This window comes from Gadus chalcogrammus, chromosome 16 (genome assembly GCF_026213295.1).
Source record: "Gadus chalcogrammus isolate NIFS_2021 chromosome 16, NIFS_Gcha_1.0, whole genome shotgun sequence".
In the NCBI taxonomy this organism is placed as follows: domain Eukaryota; kingdom Metazoa; phylum Chordata; class Actinopteri; order Gadiformes; family Gadidae; genus Gadus; species Gadus chalcogrammus.
Window position 1 is genome coordinate 20,115,299 of NC_079427.1, and position 20,916 is coordinate 20,136,214.

Below are 20,916 nucleotides of genomic sequence, written 5' to 3' on the forward strand. Positions count from 1 at the left end.
CACACACACACACACACACACACACACACACACACACACACACACACACACACACACGTGTCAAAGTGCATGACAGTAAAATACACAAGGTAGAACAAAAACAAACTGGCAGCAAGAGTGCCTGTAAGCCGCCCATCAGGACGCGCGAGAGACAGACAGGACAGCAGATGGTGTATCCCCCATGAACCCACCCCCCTGTGTGTGTGCGTCAGGCGTGCAAGCGTGCGTGCGACTGTGTGTCATTATGATGGTAAGAGTATGCTTAGTGATAATGAAATTATGGAATACATTTTTTTTTTTGCATTTCGCATAGGGGATTACGCTAAAGTGGTATTTTAAGGCAAATCAGACATGAAGTGAAATACCTCAATGGTTTTTTTGTTTTTTTCTGTGTAACCCGTTCCACGCTGTGAGAGCCACTACGCTTGAACCAAAGTGATCATAAAGCCCTTCAGAGCAGTGCTTACCAGGAGCCAGACGGGGCTGAGCAGCTTCTTGAGGACGTGGGGGGCGTCGGAGGAGACGGCCGGGACCCCGCTGCACCACAACACCGAGTACAGCCAGGGCTCGTTCACTGTGTGCAGGGCCAGGCTCACGTTGCTCTGGGAGAACTCTCTGGAAGACACGCGGGGCCGTTTGCAGCGCGTCAGTCGAGGGGTGCACGTTCCACCTCCGTTTTTGGCAGTGGCTCTGCAGCATCGTACCCCTTTGAACGCGTCACTTCGGATCACCGTATTTGCTTTTTTTGTCCGACGGCGATTTGATTACAAGTAGAGCGCATGAATCGAATTTGCATTTAATTCATGTGCATCTACAGTCAAATGCAAATACTCTTCAATGTTAAAATATGTTTGATGTTTTATAATCAAATGCCATTTCATATCAAAGGCTGTGATCAAACAAATCCATTTTAAAAATGTGTGTTTATATCCGTCTCAGTGTGTGCCAACGTGTGCGTGTATTTTCGAGCGTGTGTGCGCGCGTGTGGGGGGACCGACCGGACATCCTGTGCGCTGGCGAGGTTGTATCGTAGCAGCAGCCTGCCGACGCCCTGCTGGTGGAGGGCCTGGGGGCTCTGTTTCCGTAGCGACGTCTGGAGCAGCTCGGGGGCCATCCGCCTTACTTGGTCCCGGTCCTCGTCCGGCGTCCACATCACCTGCGGACCGTCCCAGCGGAATGTTGAGCGTGGTTCTGTGCTCGCTGGTGGCTGTGGACTCCCAGACAACCGGCCCCAAGCCCCCACACACTCACCAGGCTCAGCGGCACTCGGGCAGAGCGGACGGCCTCCAGCGTGTCGTTGATCCAGCTGTGGTGGCAGGGGTGGCCGGCGGGGGGGCGGCGCAGCCGGAAGACCACCGTGCGGTTGCGGGGCGCGGCCAGCGCCAGCAGCTGCTCCAGGCTGCATACGCTCTGGTTGGCCATCTCCCGCTTCTCCCCCTCGGAGAGGGTGTGCACCGTCCAGAAGGGGTCGTCCTGGAGGGGGGTGGGGGGGGGGGGTCGGTTAACATCAGGCGAGGGGTTTCATCAGTTGACAGCGGAAAGAGTTGAGCCAAAATGGCCGTTTTGCATTCAGTCATGGAGTCGATTCTGAAGCTCAGGGTACATAAGTCACACTGTTGAGGCCATCGGTGTTTGGTGGGGTCCCTGATGAATAATTTGTCTATATAATTACCACTTATTGTTTATTGTGTTACTCCTAGTCCCTTCATGCATATAATCATTGAGCACAGGATATATTGCGGGAAGGATATTGTTTCTCCACGGATGTTGTAGGCATGGCATGAAACAGAGATCCACATCTATGGACAACCCTGCACTCAGAATACCAGCATTCTGTAAAGGGCATTTCTGAAAGCACCGCTATCCACCCCTTGGGCCGTTCCTCAGAAGGGAGCATGGTCTGGTGCTTTCAATGCAACCTTTATCATACACGCACATCACTGTTTGTCAAGTCTTTGGGCCAGGCTGCAATAAAATCCCATTTGGCTCACTGTCAGCTGCACACAGACACGGTGAGTCTTTGTAGGGGCATCAGAGCAGGCGTCTTTCGGGAATTGCCGGCGCTTTGCAGACGCAAAACAATGCCGACCAATGGCCAAGGAGGGATACTAATCTGTGTTGCCTGCTTGTTGCCCACCATTCCTGTTAGGGCTACAATGTTAAACATACATAGCTCCACCTAGAGGCAATGAACAACAAGGAGATAAAAGTGCCGGTGCAGCCAATTGGACTGTCTGTCTCGAAAGGAATGGAAATCTCATTCTTGTACAATCCCCCGTCTCCATCTCTCGTGGTACTTGATGAGTATCACTTCCTGCCTGCTGAAACTGTTCCGCTATCGGATGGGCCAGGTGTAAAACTGTTTTTAACGTGGAACCTAAACTTGATGCGCTCCTTAGTAGAAGAGTCTCATGTTTCTGGTTCAAAGCACATTTTACAAAGTTGGGTTCCCGAATGAGTTGAGACTCAATACATCTAAGATGCAGACAGTACAGTATAATCCAACAGAGTAACACACCGTCCTTGGACCATAGCGTGACAACAGCCTATAGACTGCAGTCCTTCTTTAACAGGGGAGTGCAGCTGTCAACGGTTGGACCATTATTTATTCAACTGCAATCTCTCCTGCACTTATGTGTTGTTTCATCAAGAAGATTTATAAGAACGGCTCTCTGGACCGTGCTTGTGGATGAGATCAGGCTTCGGGCCCATTTCCAAATCAATATCAGCATCAATAAACTAAATTAAAAACACGCCTGTATGGGCATTATCTTGATTTCAATCAATGGAGTGGCTCCGTGTCCAACAGTGCTTCAGTGGAAAGTACTCTCAAAGCCTGCAGGACCAGGTAGTATGGATGGTAATGCAACTGATAGTAATATTCATAGTACAAGGGAGCAGCATAGCGGCTTGGGTGTTTAAAATTAGATCACCACTACGCTTGCTCTTTGAAGAAGAAGTGAACCCAGTTTTAAAGCTGTGATTCTAAATCTATGAGATTAAAAAAAAAAAACATTTTGGGTTGAGAGTTTAGGAAACAGTCTTCTCCCCATGATCACGACCCACACCAACTTTCTGACCTTTTTAGGACCGCTATTTTGCATGAGCGCTATAATGAGTGATATTGTATATTAAATGTGCCACAGACAGCAGCGTTATGTTATAGGTGTCTGGGAAGCCTGACCCTCACTCAACATTAAATAAACCGCTGCTCAGATAAAGCGCTTCACCTTCCACCCAGACCATGGCGTTATACTGTGAGTGTTCGGGAAGCTTAACCCTCGCTCGGACGCAGCAGTCGACCACTGCCCAGACAGAGCTCTAGCAAGGGCCTCGGAAAATGCACATTGACGTCATGAAGAGAACGGCACCTGCGTTCGGAGCAAGGTGGAACGCTCCCATGGTTTTTAGGGAGGCTGGCCAAAACATAGAATTTGATTATCATTTTCTTCAAAATGAGGGTCGTATTTCAGTAACAGTGATAAACGGGCATAGATTACTATGTTGAGTATCATATAAGACAGATAACTATGTTTAAACCCCCAAAAAAACATAATTATCACTACTACTAATAAAAAAAAAGATTCCACAAGGGATTTTCTACCTCCAAGAACCACTGTCCGGCGTTCAGCTGGCGGAGGTCCGTCCAGTTAAAGAACGAGGCGTCCTCCGCGTGCCTGTCCGGGAACACCGTCTCCACATCTGTTGTCCGGCGCAGCGTGCGGTCACGCATCAGGAACGGCACTCCATCCACACTGGGAGAAGCAGACACAGGGATGAGCATGCATTATGATCTGCTGCATGTTGGAAAGTAGGAAACATGCAGGAAAACACATACAGAAGCAAGACAGACGAGACTGAAAGAGAAATGATGAAGTGATTCAATGGAATGGAGAGGTCACATAAGTTATACAGACAAACACCTGCACACGGTCAGTGGTGTTCAACTTTTAAGGTGTTAATACATTCCCATGTGATTCCCAAGTGATTATTTCTCTGCATTTAGTATTATGTATGCCTTTGCATATCAGACAACAAAAATGCATTCCTATTTAAGAGCGCCATTATAAATAATCTTTAGTTATTTTTAGTCATTCCTTTGTCTTTCATAATGCGGGCCATTTTGAAATCCAAATTGTTCCAATGCAAAACAGATGCACTTCAACTGTTCGACATTTTCAACATAGTTTATGGGATACTAATAAAATGCCACGTATTTTCATGAAGTGGATCAAAGTAATCTCTTTTCATTCCCTTATCTTATTTCGTTACCTTATCTCTCCAACAAGGCATGGAAGAATCTAAATCTCTGGAGGTCAAGTTCAATAATAAGAGGGGGGGGGGAATAACATTTGGTTTGAAGGTGAGCTCAAGTAAGATGAGAGCGGTGGAGACAAATACTGCAGACAATAAAAGTTTGTTGTCCATATTTTAAAGTAGATCAAAATTCCTTTCCTCTTCAATTTCCACTCCTTGTTGAAATTGAAAAGCGTAAAAAACATTGACCATCAAAACTCTTTGTTCTTGCCTCATTTCCACCTGTGCATGCATCTTTGTGCTGTGTGTCCACTATTGTAGCCTTGCTATTGTGCAGCTTGTCACCAGATGCTGATACAACACAGAGGGCCACATGTCATCTATCTGCACTCTTCAATTACACACTCATTCATCTCCTCAATGGGGGATGAATAGAAGGGTGAGTGCACACACACACACACACACACACACACACACACACACACACACACACACACACACACACACACACACACACACACACACACACACACACACACACACACACACACACACACACACACACAGTCAAGCATGAGGTAATCTCCGCTCCCTTCTCTGAACACGCATCCCAACCACTCAAAGGCGATACTCCCAATTCTCTGTCTCTCTCGCCCTCCCCCTCCTTAACTGCCCTGGCTGAGTAGGAGGAACATAGCTCAACCTGTGATTTCCCATTATGGTAGACGTGCCGAGCCTCTATCTAGTACCAAGTGCACAGGGATTTATTGCGTATGAGCTGCAGACAATCCAATGCTTACAGTGTTATTCACGGTCCTAATAGGGACTATGATGCGGAAAAATGATTAAACAAGTCACAGATTCCAATCCCTCCAATACCCCACACCACAGATCATCTGGCAAAAGAAAAACATTCAACAAATCAAGGCTTTGCTGACCAGTGAATGAAGGGGGAAATCAGGCACAAAATCACAAAATATCGTGTAGGTCAAATGGACAGATATGACGTCCAATCCGGATGTGCGTAGGCATGTGTGTTTGCATGTGTATGTACCTGATGGTTACGTCAGCCTCCAGCCCTGTGACATTCATTTGCAATGCGCGCTGGAAGGACATCAGTGTGTTCTCCGGAGCGAGCTGGGAAACGTACACACAAAGTCCAGGAAACACGTTAGAAAACACATTCCTTTGAAAACATAGTGTGTGTATATACAAGGAACTGCTAGTGTTATGACATTTCTTCATCATTAACATAGTCTCAAAATTTATTTATACATATATGACAGTGATTAATGGACACATCCATCCTCTCTGATGGGGGGAGTTCACCTGATTTGATATTCCCTCAACATGCAGCCCATGTGTAACATATGCCCTACTACTATCCGTGTGTCACAGCGCGCCACGCGGCCCTCTCAGTATACGCACAGGGATTTGCGAGGCAGAGGTGCAGATTGCTGTTTAACTCGTCCAAGTCAAGGTCTGAAATGGCCAACCAAGATAAACAAACCCCCTACCCATGTCACCACGTTCCCACCAGCCCGTCCCTCTGAGCCCGGTGAGTGGAGCTGATAGGGCCGCTGACACCTAAGGTCAAAGCCTTGAGAGGAGGAAGGTTGCAGTACAATGGTGTAATCAATGCAGAGTGTTTCTGGAAAATGGAGTCCGGTCATGTGATTTCCCAGAGCTTGTTTGCCTGTGTGCATCAATCAAGTCACTGAAGATTTTTGTTTTCAATATTTTGTAGGTAGAGTGTGTGTGTGTGTGTGTGTGTGTGTGTGTGTGTGTGTGTGTGTGTGTGTGTGTGTGTGTGTGTGTGTGTGTGTGTGTGTGTGTGTGTGTGTGTGGGAGAGAGTGCGAGTGTGAGTGTGTGTGTCATAAATTGCCACAACACTACTATACAAGCTGCCATCTATCATGTCCAGCATGAGGCCTTATTACACCATCGCCTGTAGTTGAAAACGAAATCAAAGAACTAGCAGGCACACTAGGAGTTCTTCATTCCCATCATCACAACGTAGCCAATTCATCAACTGAAGGGAGGGAACAGAAGATGTGACAAGAGGGAATTAATGGATGAGGCGTCTCCAATCTGTGCAGGGAATTCTCCCATCTCCCTCCCTCCCCCGCTCGCTCTCTGGCCACTGGAGCAGTCCCAGACGAAAGCCTATCCGCCCGCTCCGATCCGCACGCCGGGGTGATGAGTGGCTGGGTTTGGCCCCTTCCCTGCCCCTTCGCTTCATGGGTTATTTCAAGCCTCAGGACCACAAGGTCATTAATGGACCGGAATAGCTCAGCCGACCAAGAGGAGGAGAAAAATGAGCTGGAAGGAAGAAAACCAATGGGGTGGGGGAGGGGTTGATAAAAAGCGCAGAGATAACGTGCAGAGTGTCTACGATACTCAATACGTCGTGCTGAGGTACTTAAACTTCAATTTGGGGCACCCCATTTAGAAGCCCTGCCAACATGAGTTGGATTAAGGCTTTGTCTCCCATTGACGCCACAAATACTGCATTCCCATACAGTGGAGACACACACACACACACACAATCCCTACGCGCTTCCCAGGTCCCTTCAGATTGGCTGGCGGCTCACTTACCATGGGAGCTCCCTGGTGGCCGATGACGTCTGGCCGTGGTTTGAGCTCGCTGCGCTCCATGATGCAGGGAGAGGTGATGGAGAGGGGGACCAGGTAGAGACCCAATAACACGCCGAGGTACAGCAGCAGGACCACCACCTGGACCCCTGGGGAGAGACCGTTCATCATGGTCACTACGGAGGTCTCCAGATACGCGGATGCGGGTCAGAGCGGACCAATTCAAATACACTCATCCTTTTGCTAATTTCATCACTTTCCCACATTCCCAGTACCCTGCAGTGTTCTTTCCTTTGTAAAAAACACTCACACATTCAATTACAATTACAATTAGGGCATTAAGCAGACGCTTTTATCCAAAGCGACTTACATCGGTTAATACACACATTGACACACCGACGGCGGAGTCAACCATGCAAGACAACAGCCAGCTCGTCAGGAGCAGTTAGGGTTAAGTGTCTTGCTCAGGGACACATCAACAATCAGCTAGGAGGAGCTCGGGATTGAACTAGCATCCTTTCGGTTACATGGCAACTGCTCTACCTCCTGAGCTAAGCCGACCCCATTATTGATAAAATATGAATTGTTAATTCATGAAATGCCTGACATAATGAAAACACTTGGTGGTAATAGTTGTGCCCCGCATTCAGTCAAATAAGAACTTTCTCGACCCGTTTACCGTATTTCTACCGACTCTGTTTTGCCGTCCCAGGGGGTGTGTCTGTGGCCATGTAAAATAATGTTTTAATGGAAGAAATGAGCGGAGCTCTTAAAAAGGGTTTGTGCAGGATGGGCAACATGTGACTTTGAGGCCAAGGACATCACCTTTCCCGTTTCATATGTCAAAAACAGTTTTCACACCAACAAGGTATTCCTTTCAAGGTCAACTATGGAGCTAAGTTGAATGCAGCAGCTCACCTCGGGTTACAGGCCGGAGCCTAAAAGTCCTGGCCCAGACACATACCGTCTACCCAACGTATATGTACTGCCTCACATGTCACACACACACACACACACACACACACACACACACACACACACACACACACACACACACACACACACACACACACACACACACACACACACACACACACACACACACACTCATTCATTCAAACAATGTGAATACCCATGAAAACAACCTTACTAGGATTTAGAAAAAAAAAAATAATAAAAAAATAAAAACCTAAGGGCAGACTCACTTGTCTTCTCTGCGCGAGCAACCTGTCCAGCTACGACCCAGGAGAGAGCTGTGACCGCAGCCAGAGCTCCGATGTGGAGGAACGGACCTGTGGCCTGGTGGGAGGGAGGAAGGAGAGAAGTGAGAAGGGGGAGAAAAAGGAAAGAATGAAGAGATGGAAGGAACGAACAATGAAAGATAGAAGAGAGGGACGAGCAGAAGGAATAAGGGAAGGGAGGATAAATAGAAGGAAGGAAGGGAGAGGAGAGGAGAGGAGAGGAGGAAAAATAGGAGAAAAAGGGAGAAGAGGTTAAATGAGACAAGGGGAATGGAATTACCATCTCGTCTTTCGCTGAGGCAACACTGGGGCTATTAAGTGATAACGGTTTAGTTATCACCGCTCTGAGGAAACCTCTTTGGTCCTAATGACACACTGTCCCCAAAGCCAATGCATTTCAGACTAATACTTTAACCGTTCCTTGTGGCGCAATTATAGCAGCAGTGGCCTTTGGTCCTGTGTGTGTGCGTGTGTGTGTGTGCTGTTAGTCTACTGACCTGCAAGGAGATGGGGACCACGTCCCACTCCTGCCCCCACACTTGATTGACAGCTATTAGCCCGGCGACGGTGGTCAGCAGCGCAACAATCACGGCGATCTGGGCATGAGCAGAGAATTAAAGTGCTGTCGTGCTGTCTAGGTTTTAAAAAATGAATACAGCTGGTGTCTGCAAGGATGGGGGTGCTAGAGAGAGCTACTTTAAAATTGCAGAACCTCATTTAACGAGAGGAGGTTCCTCAGAGGAGACACACACACACACACACACACACACACACACACACACACACACACACACACACACACACACACACACACACACACACACACACACACACACACACACACACACACACACACACACACACACACACACACACACACCCCTAACCTCCACATCATAATCTGATCAAAGAAGGGTCAGTCAGACACTATCAAACATACACACACACAAACACAGAAAGCCAACAGACGAAGAGAAGATCAACCACCGCCCGCCCGCGACAACACAATCGCCAACAGGAAGGTATGTTCATTGCACTTGCCAAACCCCTAACACACCTTTCCTAGTACACTGACACACACACACGAACACACAAATTCTTCACAACAAATGCAAAGCAAGCCACCCACCCACATGCAACAAAACAGGAAATCATTTTCATCACAATAATAAAAATAACAGATGCACGCGCACACACACACACACGCACGCACACGCACACACACACACACACACACACACACACACACACACACACACACACACACACACACACACACACACACACACACACACACACACACACACACACACACACACACACACACACACACAGTAACCTCGGGACTCATAATACCTTGTGGAGCCAATGCAGATTTAACTGCTGTCCGACCGCTACATGGCAAAGCGCCAACACCTGAAAAAGCAAAACACAACAAACAAACTCAATACATCCAGGGGGATGAAACCAGACCCCCGGACCCCTCCACACCAAAGCCCTAAATCATCAAATCACAGGCCGAGGGACCGGTTACAATTCGTTGGCACGGCGCTGCAGAATGTTCACACCTGGCCTCCACACTATACCGGGACGTCTGGCCAGGCAGCACCGCCGTCTGGGTAAATATTGGATGAGGCACTGACCATTAAAAATGCAATATAGGTGAAGCCGGCGGCGGTGGTGGCCAGGATGGGCACGGTGCTGTCGCTCCAGGCCCCCGAGCGGTTGTACAGCAGCCTGGGGACAGGAAGCAGAGGCGCAGGGTCGCTGTGAGGCTCTGAGTCCCGTGTCACTGAACCTGATCATTACTGTAAGCAGACCCAAGAGGTCCGGCTGCAACACGAGCAGCTCCGGGATCAGATGAGGTTGGCATGAGTGGTGTCAAATCGGAGCGTTAAATCTCTCGTCTTGGCTTGTAGTTTGTCTCTCCTTTGAGAAAACAAACAAGAGAAAGGCCTTTGTGTGACTGTGGTGAGGTGAATGATTGTCATGCGGATGACCTACGGAGGGTGTTTCTTTCTTTTCTGCCCGGTTGGTTCACACGCAACTATAAAAAGTTGGGTCATGTTGATTGGTTCATTTATTTCTTGTGCAAAAACTAGTGTACGATTTTAAATACCAAATGAGGTTTCATTTAATAACAGTGACACCTCAAGGGGAACCCAGAGGACCCTAGAGTCCTTCAATAGTGGTTCATACATTTAACCTAATCTGCTATCGTATTGGTGCTAACGCAGATGTATGCTACACTAGAGTATTACAACAACAACAAAAAGCGCCGGCAGACGGGCCATGGCGACGGTTGCTACACCGTGCAGAGGAGATTATGTAAGCATTAACGGCTGGGTGGCAAATTATTGATGGTTGGTTAATTATATGGCAGCGCTGCTGCCTGAGAGTGAGTAAGTGAGTAAGTGAGTGAGTGAGAGAGAATCTACGGCAGTCTTCCGCTTGATTTGGCATTTGGCCCTCTTTAAAACCCAGATATGTTGTATGCCCAAATAAGCACACGCACAGAAATACGCTGGGGAGAGCTCGGTGCTCCTGTACCTCTCTGCTCCCCGGCTGAGAGGTGTGACACTGGGTGTCAAGATGGTTTGGGAGGCTGACAGCTGCTAAAGGGCAAGGCCGGGAGGCTGTAACCTTTGTGTATGCGTATGCGCCATGCATCTCTGAGCATGCATGCCTTTATATTCATATAGTGTGTGTGTGTGTGTGTGTGTGTGTGTGTGTGTGTGTGTGTGTGTGTGTGTGTGTGTGTGTGTGTGTGTGTGTGTGTGTGTGTGTGTGTGTGTGTGTGTGTGTCTCTCTGCCAGACTGGACAGGACAGCTAAGGGCAGGAGGGCATTGCACCAGCAGTTACGTTCAGAGCCTTATCAGTTATTCCTCTGGCAGCACAGAGTCATAGGGGAGCCTCACTGGGCTGGGGGCGGGGCGGGTGTGTTGGGGGGGGGGGGGGTCAACCGAGTGGAAAATAAAGGAGAAAATCAATAATGAAGGAAGGGAATAATTAAAAAGGATGATGCGAGAGTAGTGTGAAAAATCAATGGTAATAGCAGGGCTGGGGCGAAGAGAGAGAGGGAGAGAGGGAGAGAGGGAGAACGAGAGAGAGGGAGAACGAGAGAGAGGGAGAGAGAGGGAGAGAACGAGAGGGAGAGAGAGGGAGAGAGAGGGAGAGAACGAGAGAGGGAGAACGAGAGAGAACGAGAGAGGGAGTGAACGAGAGAGGGAGAACGAGAGAGAACGAGAGAGAGGGAGAACGAGAGAGAACGAGAGAGGGAGTGAACGAGAGAGGGAGAACGAGAGAGGGAGAGAATGAGAGAGAGGGAGTGAATGAGAGAGGGAGAACGAGAGAGAGGGAGAGAGAGGGAGAGAGAGAGAGAGGGAGAACGAGAGAGAGGGAGTGAACGAGAGAGGGAGAACAAGAGAGAACAAGAGAAAGGGAGTGAACGAGATAGGGAGTACGAGAGAGAGGGAGTGAACGAGAACGAGAGAGAACAAGAGAGGGAGTGAACGACATAGGGAGAACGAGAGAGAGGAAGTGAACGAGAACGAGAGAGAACAAGAGAGAACGAGAGAAAGGGAGTGAAAGAGAGAGGGAGAACGAGAGAGAGGGAGAGAATGAGAGAGAGGGAGAGAACGAGAGAGAGGGAGAGAGAGGGAGAGAACGAGAAAGGGAGAGAGATTGGGAACGAGAGAGAGGGAGAGAACAAAAGATAGCACGAGAGAGAGGAAGAGAGAGAGGGATAGAAGGAGAGGGACTGATGACCTTGGGGGACAGGGGACACTCTCTCTTCAGACATTCGTGGAGCCAAACAAGGGGCTCTTTCATGGTTCATGTTCCCCAGGACCTCATAGTTGCACACCTTGGCTCCCAGATTCCCCCCACACACACAGTGCAACGTTGGAACACAATAGGAAAATACCCTGGTAAACTGTAATAACTGCACCTTAATGCACAGCGCCGTCTCAATGGCCACTATCCTCATTCGTTTGTGACATGCATCTGCAAAAGCCAACTCTAAATGTGTGCGTACAGGTTTGTACAGTCCCTGCCACATTGTGAGTTCCAAGTTATTTCTTGTCCAACAAATAAAACAGACAAACACAATGGAGGATGTTTGATTGACACACGTTGGCAATGTACTACAGCGGAGCACTAGAAGAATGTGGCATGCAATCATCAGTCCTTCTGCATTATGCAATTATCGTGCGTCTAATCTGCTGAGGGGGGGTGTGGCCCATCTCCGCTCGGATTACAGCGGCGGGAGGATCGTATGCGGATGTTTCCGGAGCTCGAGGAGCAAATGGGGTGAAGGGAGTGAAGGAGGTGTGTCATGGCTACCAGGCAGGACAGACCCACAGAGACACAGCCAGAGAGAACACAGGTGAGGGAACCACGTGGACAACAAACTAAAAGAAAGAATAGGATAAAAAGGTAATGTTTAATTTAGTTTAGTTTAATTTTAAGGTAATTTTGTAGTTTTCCCCACCATCAAGTGCACAGAAACACTGAAACCAACATGGTGGGGGCTGGGGGACTCACCAGTTGAACTCATTGTAGTCATTGTGCGCCTCAAGCCAGAAGTAGCACCAGAACAGCAGCAGGCAGAAGGTGAAGAGAAGGATCAGGGACCACAGCAGCTCCCACTGGAAACACAAAGCAGTCATTAAGAAAGGGATGATTGCTGTTAAAACAAGGCTAGCCCATTCTTCTTGCAATCATTTTTTGTCATATTTATGGAAATTCTCTTTGCTTCCTGCAAAAGCATTCCATTGATGAAATGCTCCTGCGAAAATAAAAATGAACCAAATCTGGTGTCTGTGGCTCTCACTAGATTGTACCCAAGAGAACAGACACACAAACTTTAAAGTGCCATTTCCTCCAGCCCAGATATAAACGTGATCTATGATTGCATCTGCTATCCATTTAACAGCCGTTGAGGTTCAGTGGACTCGGGGTGAGGAGAGCAAGCACACAGTCAGCGGATATTAAGTGCGCTACGATTAATCGGAGATCAAAAACGTTGTTGGAGTGGATAGTTTCCTTCATCACAATGCGTTCTCAGTTCACCTGCCGGGATGTACAGCATTAAAGCAGCAGGGCCCGACAGAGTTTCCGCATAGAGCAACTGTATGGTCTAGATATTGAAGGGGCAAGAGCTTGCGATGTAGTCCGAGAAGGGACGCATTACAAACCCAATATCCACATGTGCCATGGTAAGAGAGTTGCAGAGAAAAATTGAGATAATGGCGAGGCAGAGTGTGTGTGTGTGTGTGTGTGTGTGTGTGTGTGTGTGTGTGTGTGTGTGTGTGTGTGTGTGTGTGTGTGTGTGTGTGTGTGTGTGTGTGTGTGTGTGTGTGTGTGTGTGTGTGTGTGTGTGTGCGCGCATGCCTGCATTAGTCTGTGCATAATGAGGCTTACGCTAGCAAGCCCAAGGCAAAGTGCTCACGGTTGTTGGGCGTTGCAGCAGCAGCAGCAGCAGCAGCAGCAGCAGCAGCAGCAGCAGCAGCGCTGTAATTGAAATTGCCTTGAAACGCATGTGCTGACGCTGCAGGGCCCGTGGCGCCTGCCTGAGCAGCGCATACATCACGACACAGGGCAGACGCAGCCAGGCGCGAGGGGGCTGTGTGCAATGTACACACGCATGCTAGGACCACTACTGTGGGGAGCAGCGGTTTGGGCGGAAGCGTCATGGGACGGCATTGAGTGCTTTTATACGCAACATGGACATATGTATAGGAAAACATAATAAACTTCACATTCATCAGTGGCTTCTTGCCGAAATATTTATGCTTTCAGATTTAGTTTGGGCAAATCTGAGTAAAGAGAGGAAATCCTGTCAGAGAGTGCCAAGGTGATAATCTCAGCTTTGGGCACCGACTCTGAAAGTGAGCGGATATGAGGGTTTAATAAGGGGTTTAAACCCCGGACATCACTATGAAAATTGATTTGAGGTGCATTGCAAAGTATTTGATTATGCAACGACTCATATTCAATCAAAATCCAAAAGATTTTTGGTAAGTAAATATTCATGGAATAGGCGGGCCGTGTCAAAAACAACCTGGTGGGGCCACTATCAAAAGCCCAGCAATTCACACATACGACAAATAATCACTCTATAGCTGTGTCACAGAAAAGCAAAAGCACCAAGGGTTCCTGTCTCCGTTCCCGTTTGTCTGCCATATCTGTGCCTCGGAACCTCCTTAATCAGCAGAACCATCTGTGACATGTCCGGTTATACACACACACACACACACACACACACACACACACAGAGACAGAGACAGAGACAGAGCCGGCCCTGCCACCAATGACGATCAGCCTCCCCGAAGGGTCATCCCTGGTGAGAACCAATGGTACATTCTCTTCTGCTGACAAGGGTTACCCTTCTTATTTCAGTCCTGTTCAACCCTGGACAAGATTATAAAATATCTTTGCTCATTATTTCCAACTTCAATGTCTACATCCAATTGGTCGACAAATAATAATCAATAATGCAATATTTCATTGTTGTTTTTCTCAGTACCTGTGTTAAAGGTTAATCTTAGAAGAGAGCAATCTCAGTGCTCTTTTGGCGGGAATGCCCTGACTGATGTATCACAAGTAATGTGTAAACACTTGCACAGATAATCAACCTATCTTAACTCTTTATGCACTCTATGTGTGAACTATAACTTGATTTTATGGTGAATAAATACACAACTGAACTCTTTAGGATGAACACCAAACAAAAATAAATCGGGCAGGTTTTTGCACTATGGATAAATACCCACAGGCCATTCCACCAATCCTCTGATGCTTACATTGGCTGGAGCAAGTTCCATCCATTAGAAAGGAATTAGCAAACTCAAAGGATTAATGGCTTAGGAGAAAATGTATTTTAGAAGTTCAAAGTTACTTCACTTCCAAGAATAAAAGGGATCCTAATTGAGAAAATTCCTCAACTGCTTCTGTGACTAAAATGAGTCTGCAATAAATGATGCAGGCCTTGATCTGAAGGTTGTGAACTCTGATGCCATTAACGATTTTGTTTTGATTGACTATGCCGATTCTCAGTAGTTACACATTCACAACCGTTATCTTGGCCAATGTTACTTGTTGTTACATGTCCACTTACATTTTCAGTTCACATCATCTTCCATGTCCGTGTTTTAATGCTCACAAAAAGTCAACATCGGGTCAGCAGGCATGACACCTCAGTCTCCGATCACATTCCTAAACATATTCAGATAAGTCTTTGGAATTTTCCCACAGATTCCTTCACACTTCTTCTGGCACAGCGATTCTACAAAGCCACAAAATCTATGAAAAGAGAAAAGCGATGTTCAACCTACCTACCTTTATTCACAAAGGTGACTACATGCTTAAATCCATGGGTGGAACATGGTTAAATATTCGTTATATATTTCAGATCTAAAGAAGTGGTGTTTTAAGAGAGGCTTATAAATAGGATTAGAATGTACTGCGTACTGAGTATACGTTGGGCAAGGTATGAACTGAGGACATGCTGTTTTGTGCGCATTTTAATCATTCTCAAAGAGATTGCTGGCAAGGCCTTCAAGTGTAGCAGGTACTTTAGTCCTGTATGCCCGGTCAGGATGACTCTGGGAGAGGACACGTCAGTTCACAATAGTATACTATAATAGTCACTTTTACCTAGAAAGTAAAATGTGTATGGCCACACACCCATTCAAGCACAATTTCTTGCCCACATATAAATAATTACCTCCTTCTTGTATTCTAATTCATGCATACATTTCAAATGGTTGTAATCTGAAGACTGAAGGTGATGTTATCGTTGTGAGTTTAGAACAGCACATATCTCGGTATCCATGATAACAAGTCTGAAAGTTAATAATTATGCAATAGTCAAATTGCTTTCCTTCATACAAAGCCCTACAGTGTGGATTTCACAGCTAGGCTAACACTCTGCAGGTTAGCATGTACATTTGTAGCTATCAACCTTATCAAATCCTTCTAAACTAACAATACATGTCCATAGGGATACAAAAGGATATCTGCATTCTAAGCAGTTGACTCATTGATATGTTTGAAGAAGGAAAATCATTACCTTCCAACACCATGCACACATGCAATCATTGATTATGTTTTCCTCCAGGGCCCTGGAGGCCTTTCAAAAATAAAAGGCGTTGGATAACTCAGACCGAAACCTTGGAGTAACCTTTGTATTCTGAATTCTTTCGCTGGGTGGGTGGCTGAGTGGAACACACAGTTGCGGAAGTATTCTTGCAAACACAGGAATGCGTTTGATTTAAGGATCAACAAGACTGCACCCTAGCTCTGGATGATGACAACTAGATAAGGGAGTATGATTGTCTATCCCCGGACTAATATCAGACAAGCCCCCAAAATGAAATATTTTAAGTACTCATGTCGTTGGATTTAAAACGTAAATCATTTACAATTCCAGTGTAAAACAGAAACAATGTTAATCATAATACAACTAGTGAAAGCTTTATACAAGAGGTTTGTTATCAAAAAATATGTTTCAAACACAAGCCTAATTTCTAACCCCTAACAACAACATCATCAAACATGACTCATGGATCACGACATCATCATTCCTCCTCAAGCCTCCTCGCCTTGTGGATCTAGGCCATTGGTTCTCAAAGTGCAGCCCACGGTCCAATGGCGGCCCGCAGAAACATTCCTGGTGGCCCACAATGATTTTTTTTTTTTTTAAATAAATAATAATAAAGAGAAATTCAACTCTCTCTAGCTTTCATTCCTGTTACATTTGTTCATTTTAATCCACCTGAAGGGTGAAAGGATGAACCTCATGATTTAGACCTCACTTGACCTCACTCCCAGAGGTCCACGATGCAATGTTTTTTTTCACCACTGGGATGCTGACGGCGGTTTCCCGCCTAATTCTTTTTCCTTTGGCGGCCCTCAGTCAAATTTTGGGTTCCTAAATTGGCCCTCAGCTGTCAAAACTTTGAGAACCCCTGATCTAGGCCTTCACACTCGACAAAAGCCAACGCAATTAAACATGGCAGCGGCTGTTCAGTCATGAAATGATCGAAACCCTACAGAAGCACAGACAAAAGCAGATCAGCCTTGCTGCACACCTCTATTATAGACCTCTTTGTGTGGAGATGTATAAAAAGGTAAAATACCTGACTAAATGGAAATACTTTCAATTATTACTGAGAGGCCGGATCGGCTTGCAGCGAGTGACGTGAGGCAGCGGCGTTGACAAAGCGGCCTCTGGTCCGCAGAGAGAGCGAGGCTGGAAGGCGGACAAAGCCTCGGTCTTCTTCACAGGCTGCGTGGACAGCTCGGTACAGAGGGGACAGATGAATGGAGAACACTTTGCTATTCTGCCACGGCGGTTTATGAAGGGGTTGGGTTTCAACTCTCTCACGCTCCACGGATGTACCCCGGTTTGGTTACGTGTACAGTAGCCAACGAGTGTCCCTCGCCGGTCCAGCAAAACACAAGTCAAAGATGAAGCCCTCACAGCTAGGGGAGATTGACCACGTCTGTTTGTAGACGTGTTGTGTAAAAACGTCATGTGGGGAGCACTTATGTAGATTTATGAATTAACTCATAGGCATGGCAGTCAAAGACCTGAAAAGATGTAGAATGTTATTATTTTTCTTAAGAGTGGGAGCTCCTAAATTAGCTACTGTTTTTTCAAACTAGGCGTTGTGTTAATTGGGCCATTATTGAGTGTTTGAATACTGAGGCTGAGGCACAAACGATGGGGAATTTTGCTTTAATCAGAATTTCTACTGATATCGATTGCAAACATTCTCAGAGCACCGGAGGATTGACAGCTAGTCTACATTGTCCACAAACTAACAACAACGACACGCACCATTTCAACGTACTAAGAAAATCCATGCTTGCCGGCCTGCCGTAGGGCTAAACATAAAATAATTATGATCAATAGAACACCAAACGCCTGTTTGGTGCAGAGGCAAGGTCAAGTCAAACACAACACAGCCAGACAGAAGCACGGATGCATGGAGAGACAGCAGTCTCGTGGCGGACAGAGAGAAGGCTGACTTGGTGCTGCTATACATCCTATCCTATCAGCCGCGTGCACAACAGGAAACAGAGCGACGCAGTGTCCTGTTCGCCTGCCAAAGGCCAGGGGATAAAGGATCCTATGTGCCTTTCAGTGGGCCCCGCAAAGACTTTTGTGCAGACACACAGGTACAGGAACAGAACACAATCAGGCATTGTGTGCGTTAATGGATGTGTTGTTCGCCCAGATATGTTTATATGTTTACACAATATGAATAAATGTCTTAAAAAAAAATAAGTTCCTGTTTAAGGATACAGAAGAACAGGTTTATGGTGTTCCCATTTGTTGTTTTACATATTTACTTGTCACATGACATGAGGCCTTTCGACTTCATCGACGATGACTCAACATGTGAACGGCTACATACAGTAATTACAGAAATAATGTGATTCTACTCTGTCCCAGATTCATTTGTTTCAATGGAGCACCGGGACTGGAATTGTATTGTAAATTCCCCATGTCCCCTCATGGATCAATTCCCCTTGTTTCCATATTGGTGTTCTGTCCTCACATCACCCCTCAGAGTCCCGTCAACATGGCTTTAAACAATTTGAATGGGTTATCGGAGGGCCAACATTACACAACAAAGCCTTTTATGAATAGAGAAACATCTCAAAATAGGGTTATAAAATAATCAAAACTTTGATATGGCGTGCTGGGGAGTGGTGGTGCTGATGTACTGATTTCAGACAAGGGTGCAGTGTAATAACTCCCCAGTGGTCACCTTTATAGGCTCAAGGATATCTAAAGGATAAGCCTGTGAGGATATCCTTCTCCCACTGACGGATAATTGTTCATTATAAATCAATGTTGAGGGACGGATGTCCCTGAAGGGTAACTACAGGCAACAGCCTTTTACAAGAGTGTGAATAACAGAACTACGTGAACGCCATGTGAAACAGTCACAGAGGCCCAGTAGCACAGTATTTACCTTTACCATTTTTTTCCTACATTTACCAGAATCCTAGAACTGTGTATACGCCCGTTTTCCAAAAACATGAAAAAAATACCTTTTGAAAATGCTTCTCACCACTACGTTGAATTTATATTGTTTTTCCTGTAAGCCATTTCATCGACTTGCCGCCCAAAAGATATTGCCCTCCTAGAAGAGGGCATGCTCCAGGTGTGCCCCATCAGCTCTTCCCTGTCCCATGAGGGCTTTCGAAAGTGTATCCCTGTTCATAACATTGTTGGGGACTGCAATCTATATCTCATTTGAATGTGGAACATTGGAGTCCTTTGAGAAGGTAACCGTGATAAAGGGCTATATAAATAAACCTTGCCATGTCATTCCTTAATAGGCACACACGCCATTGTATGTACCTCAGCACAAACTGAAAGGTGCGCAGATGTGTGGTTACACAAGCACGGAAATAACACATCATTCTTTTTTTAAATCAGCTATTGAAGTTTGCTGCAGGTGGCAATCGGGGCAAATTTAGAGGCAGTGCATTCTCCAAAGTAATGGCTGATCAAGCCAATTCTATATTAATCTATAAACATATTATTATTAATCATATTATTCATATGATTATTCAAGCATACCATGTAAGACTGAACAAGTTCATGTAGGTTCAGGATGAAAAAAAAAAAGTAAAGTAGTTAGACTCCCTTCGCTTACCTTGGTTGTGTCGTCATGGGAACGTTGGTAGCGTTTCCAGCGGCAACCGTAGATCCCGGTAAGGCATGACAGACATAGCTGGCGCTCATAGACCTGCAGGGGTTGGTGCTTCACCATGCTCCTTCTGTCAGTCCTGGCCCCGCCCCCAGACCTCTACCATCCCACTGGCAGCTCGGGATCCTGATGGAGAGAGCGAAGCACGACGTCATACTGGAGCCAGGCCACAGACATCCATATAACACAGCAACATCATGAGTTATCCCCTTTGTCGCCAGAAAATGTATGTCTGATGTAATACCACAAATGTTTATAGATATACATCTCAAAGTGATACACCTAGTTGGATGGTTGCAATGCCACTTTGAATGAATCCAACAACCATTCAACCGTCTATTTTGATGATACTCTGCTGTTGTGACCGTTTTCATAATTATTATTTGTTCAAAATGAAATAGATTGCTGTCTTTCTGAGATGTTATGTTGTTACTTACTGCTTGCCGCTCCCTGCCTTGGAAAGGACACTCTTGTAAAATATTTGTGACATACAGCGAGGCAGCAACTGCCTTTTCCTTATCAAATCCCAAAAGGTGCTGGAATACTAAGATAGGCTGCAAAATAAGGTATTCCGCTACTGCCCTACAGCCCCGGGCAAGTTTACCGCCCTGTTGCATTTGTAAGGGATTATCCTGGCTGTCAGACAGCTTTTCAAAGGGTATATCCTGGCTCACGCTTTGCTCTGAATTATAATCCACATCCCTGCACTTCACAGTTGCTGTGTAAGCCACAGGCCTCATTATAAGGTCACTGAAGCGAGGACGACACCACACGCACCCTAGGGGGCTGCCACACGCCACCTAGGTGGCTTTGACTGGGCTCCCCCAAAATCCAGGACACAGGGCGCTGATGTTGAAACTGGTTCATTCTAGAGTTTAAAAGACAATGGTACAGGCAGAGGGGGATCCCTGCTGCTATTAAGGTGATATCCTGAGTGTGTGCAGGCAAGGCTGGTTTAAACTGTGCACACTTATTGCTCAATGCGCAACAGGTGTGCAGCCTCCCCCAGCCCCTGATCAGTCTGACTGGGGCCAGGAGAGGCCGCTTCAACCAGCCGTCATCCACACACACGCACACACACACACA

General features: G+C 46.5%; 1 protein-coding gene across 2 annotated transcripts in view; it reads right to left on the reverse strand.

Annotated features, from left to right (window-relative positions):
- The window catches only part of gdpd5b (glycerophosphodiester phosphodiesterase domain containing 5b), a 43,061-nt gene that overhangs the window by 7,419 nt on the left and 14,726 nt on the right, over positions 1–20,916 (reverse strand). For both annotated transcript variants that reach the window (XR_008904419.1, XM_056611519.1), the window contains exons 2-13: positions 19,777–19,956; positions 12,641–12,744; positions 9,738–9,831; positions 9,451–9,510; positions 8,592–8,690; positions 8,059–8,152; positions 6,857–7,002; positions 5,312–5,394; positions 3,605–3,755; positions 1,252–1,473; positions 999–1,156; positions 468–615 (exon numbers count right to left, since the gene is read on the reverse strand). Coding sequence is in view for 1 of the 2 variants with exons in the window: in XM_056611519.1 (XP_056467494.1) it covers positions 468–615; positions 999–1,156; positions 1,252–1,473; positions 3,605–3,755; positions 5,312–5,394; positions 6,857–7,002; positions 8,059–8,152; positions 8,592–8,690; positions 9,451–9,510; positions 9,738–9,831; positions 12,641–12,744; positions 19,777–19,893 (1,476 nt within the window). In the remaining variant the exon portion in view is untranslated. The remainder of the gene's footprint in view (positions 1–467; positions 616–998; positions 1,157–1,251; positions 1,474–3,604; positions 3,756–5,311; positions 5,395–6,856; positions 7,003–8,058; positions 8,153–8,591; positions 8,691–9,450; positions 9,511–9,737; positions 9,832–12,640; positions 12,745–19,776; positions 19,957–20,916) is intronic.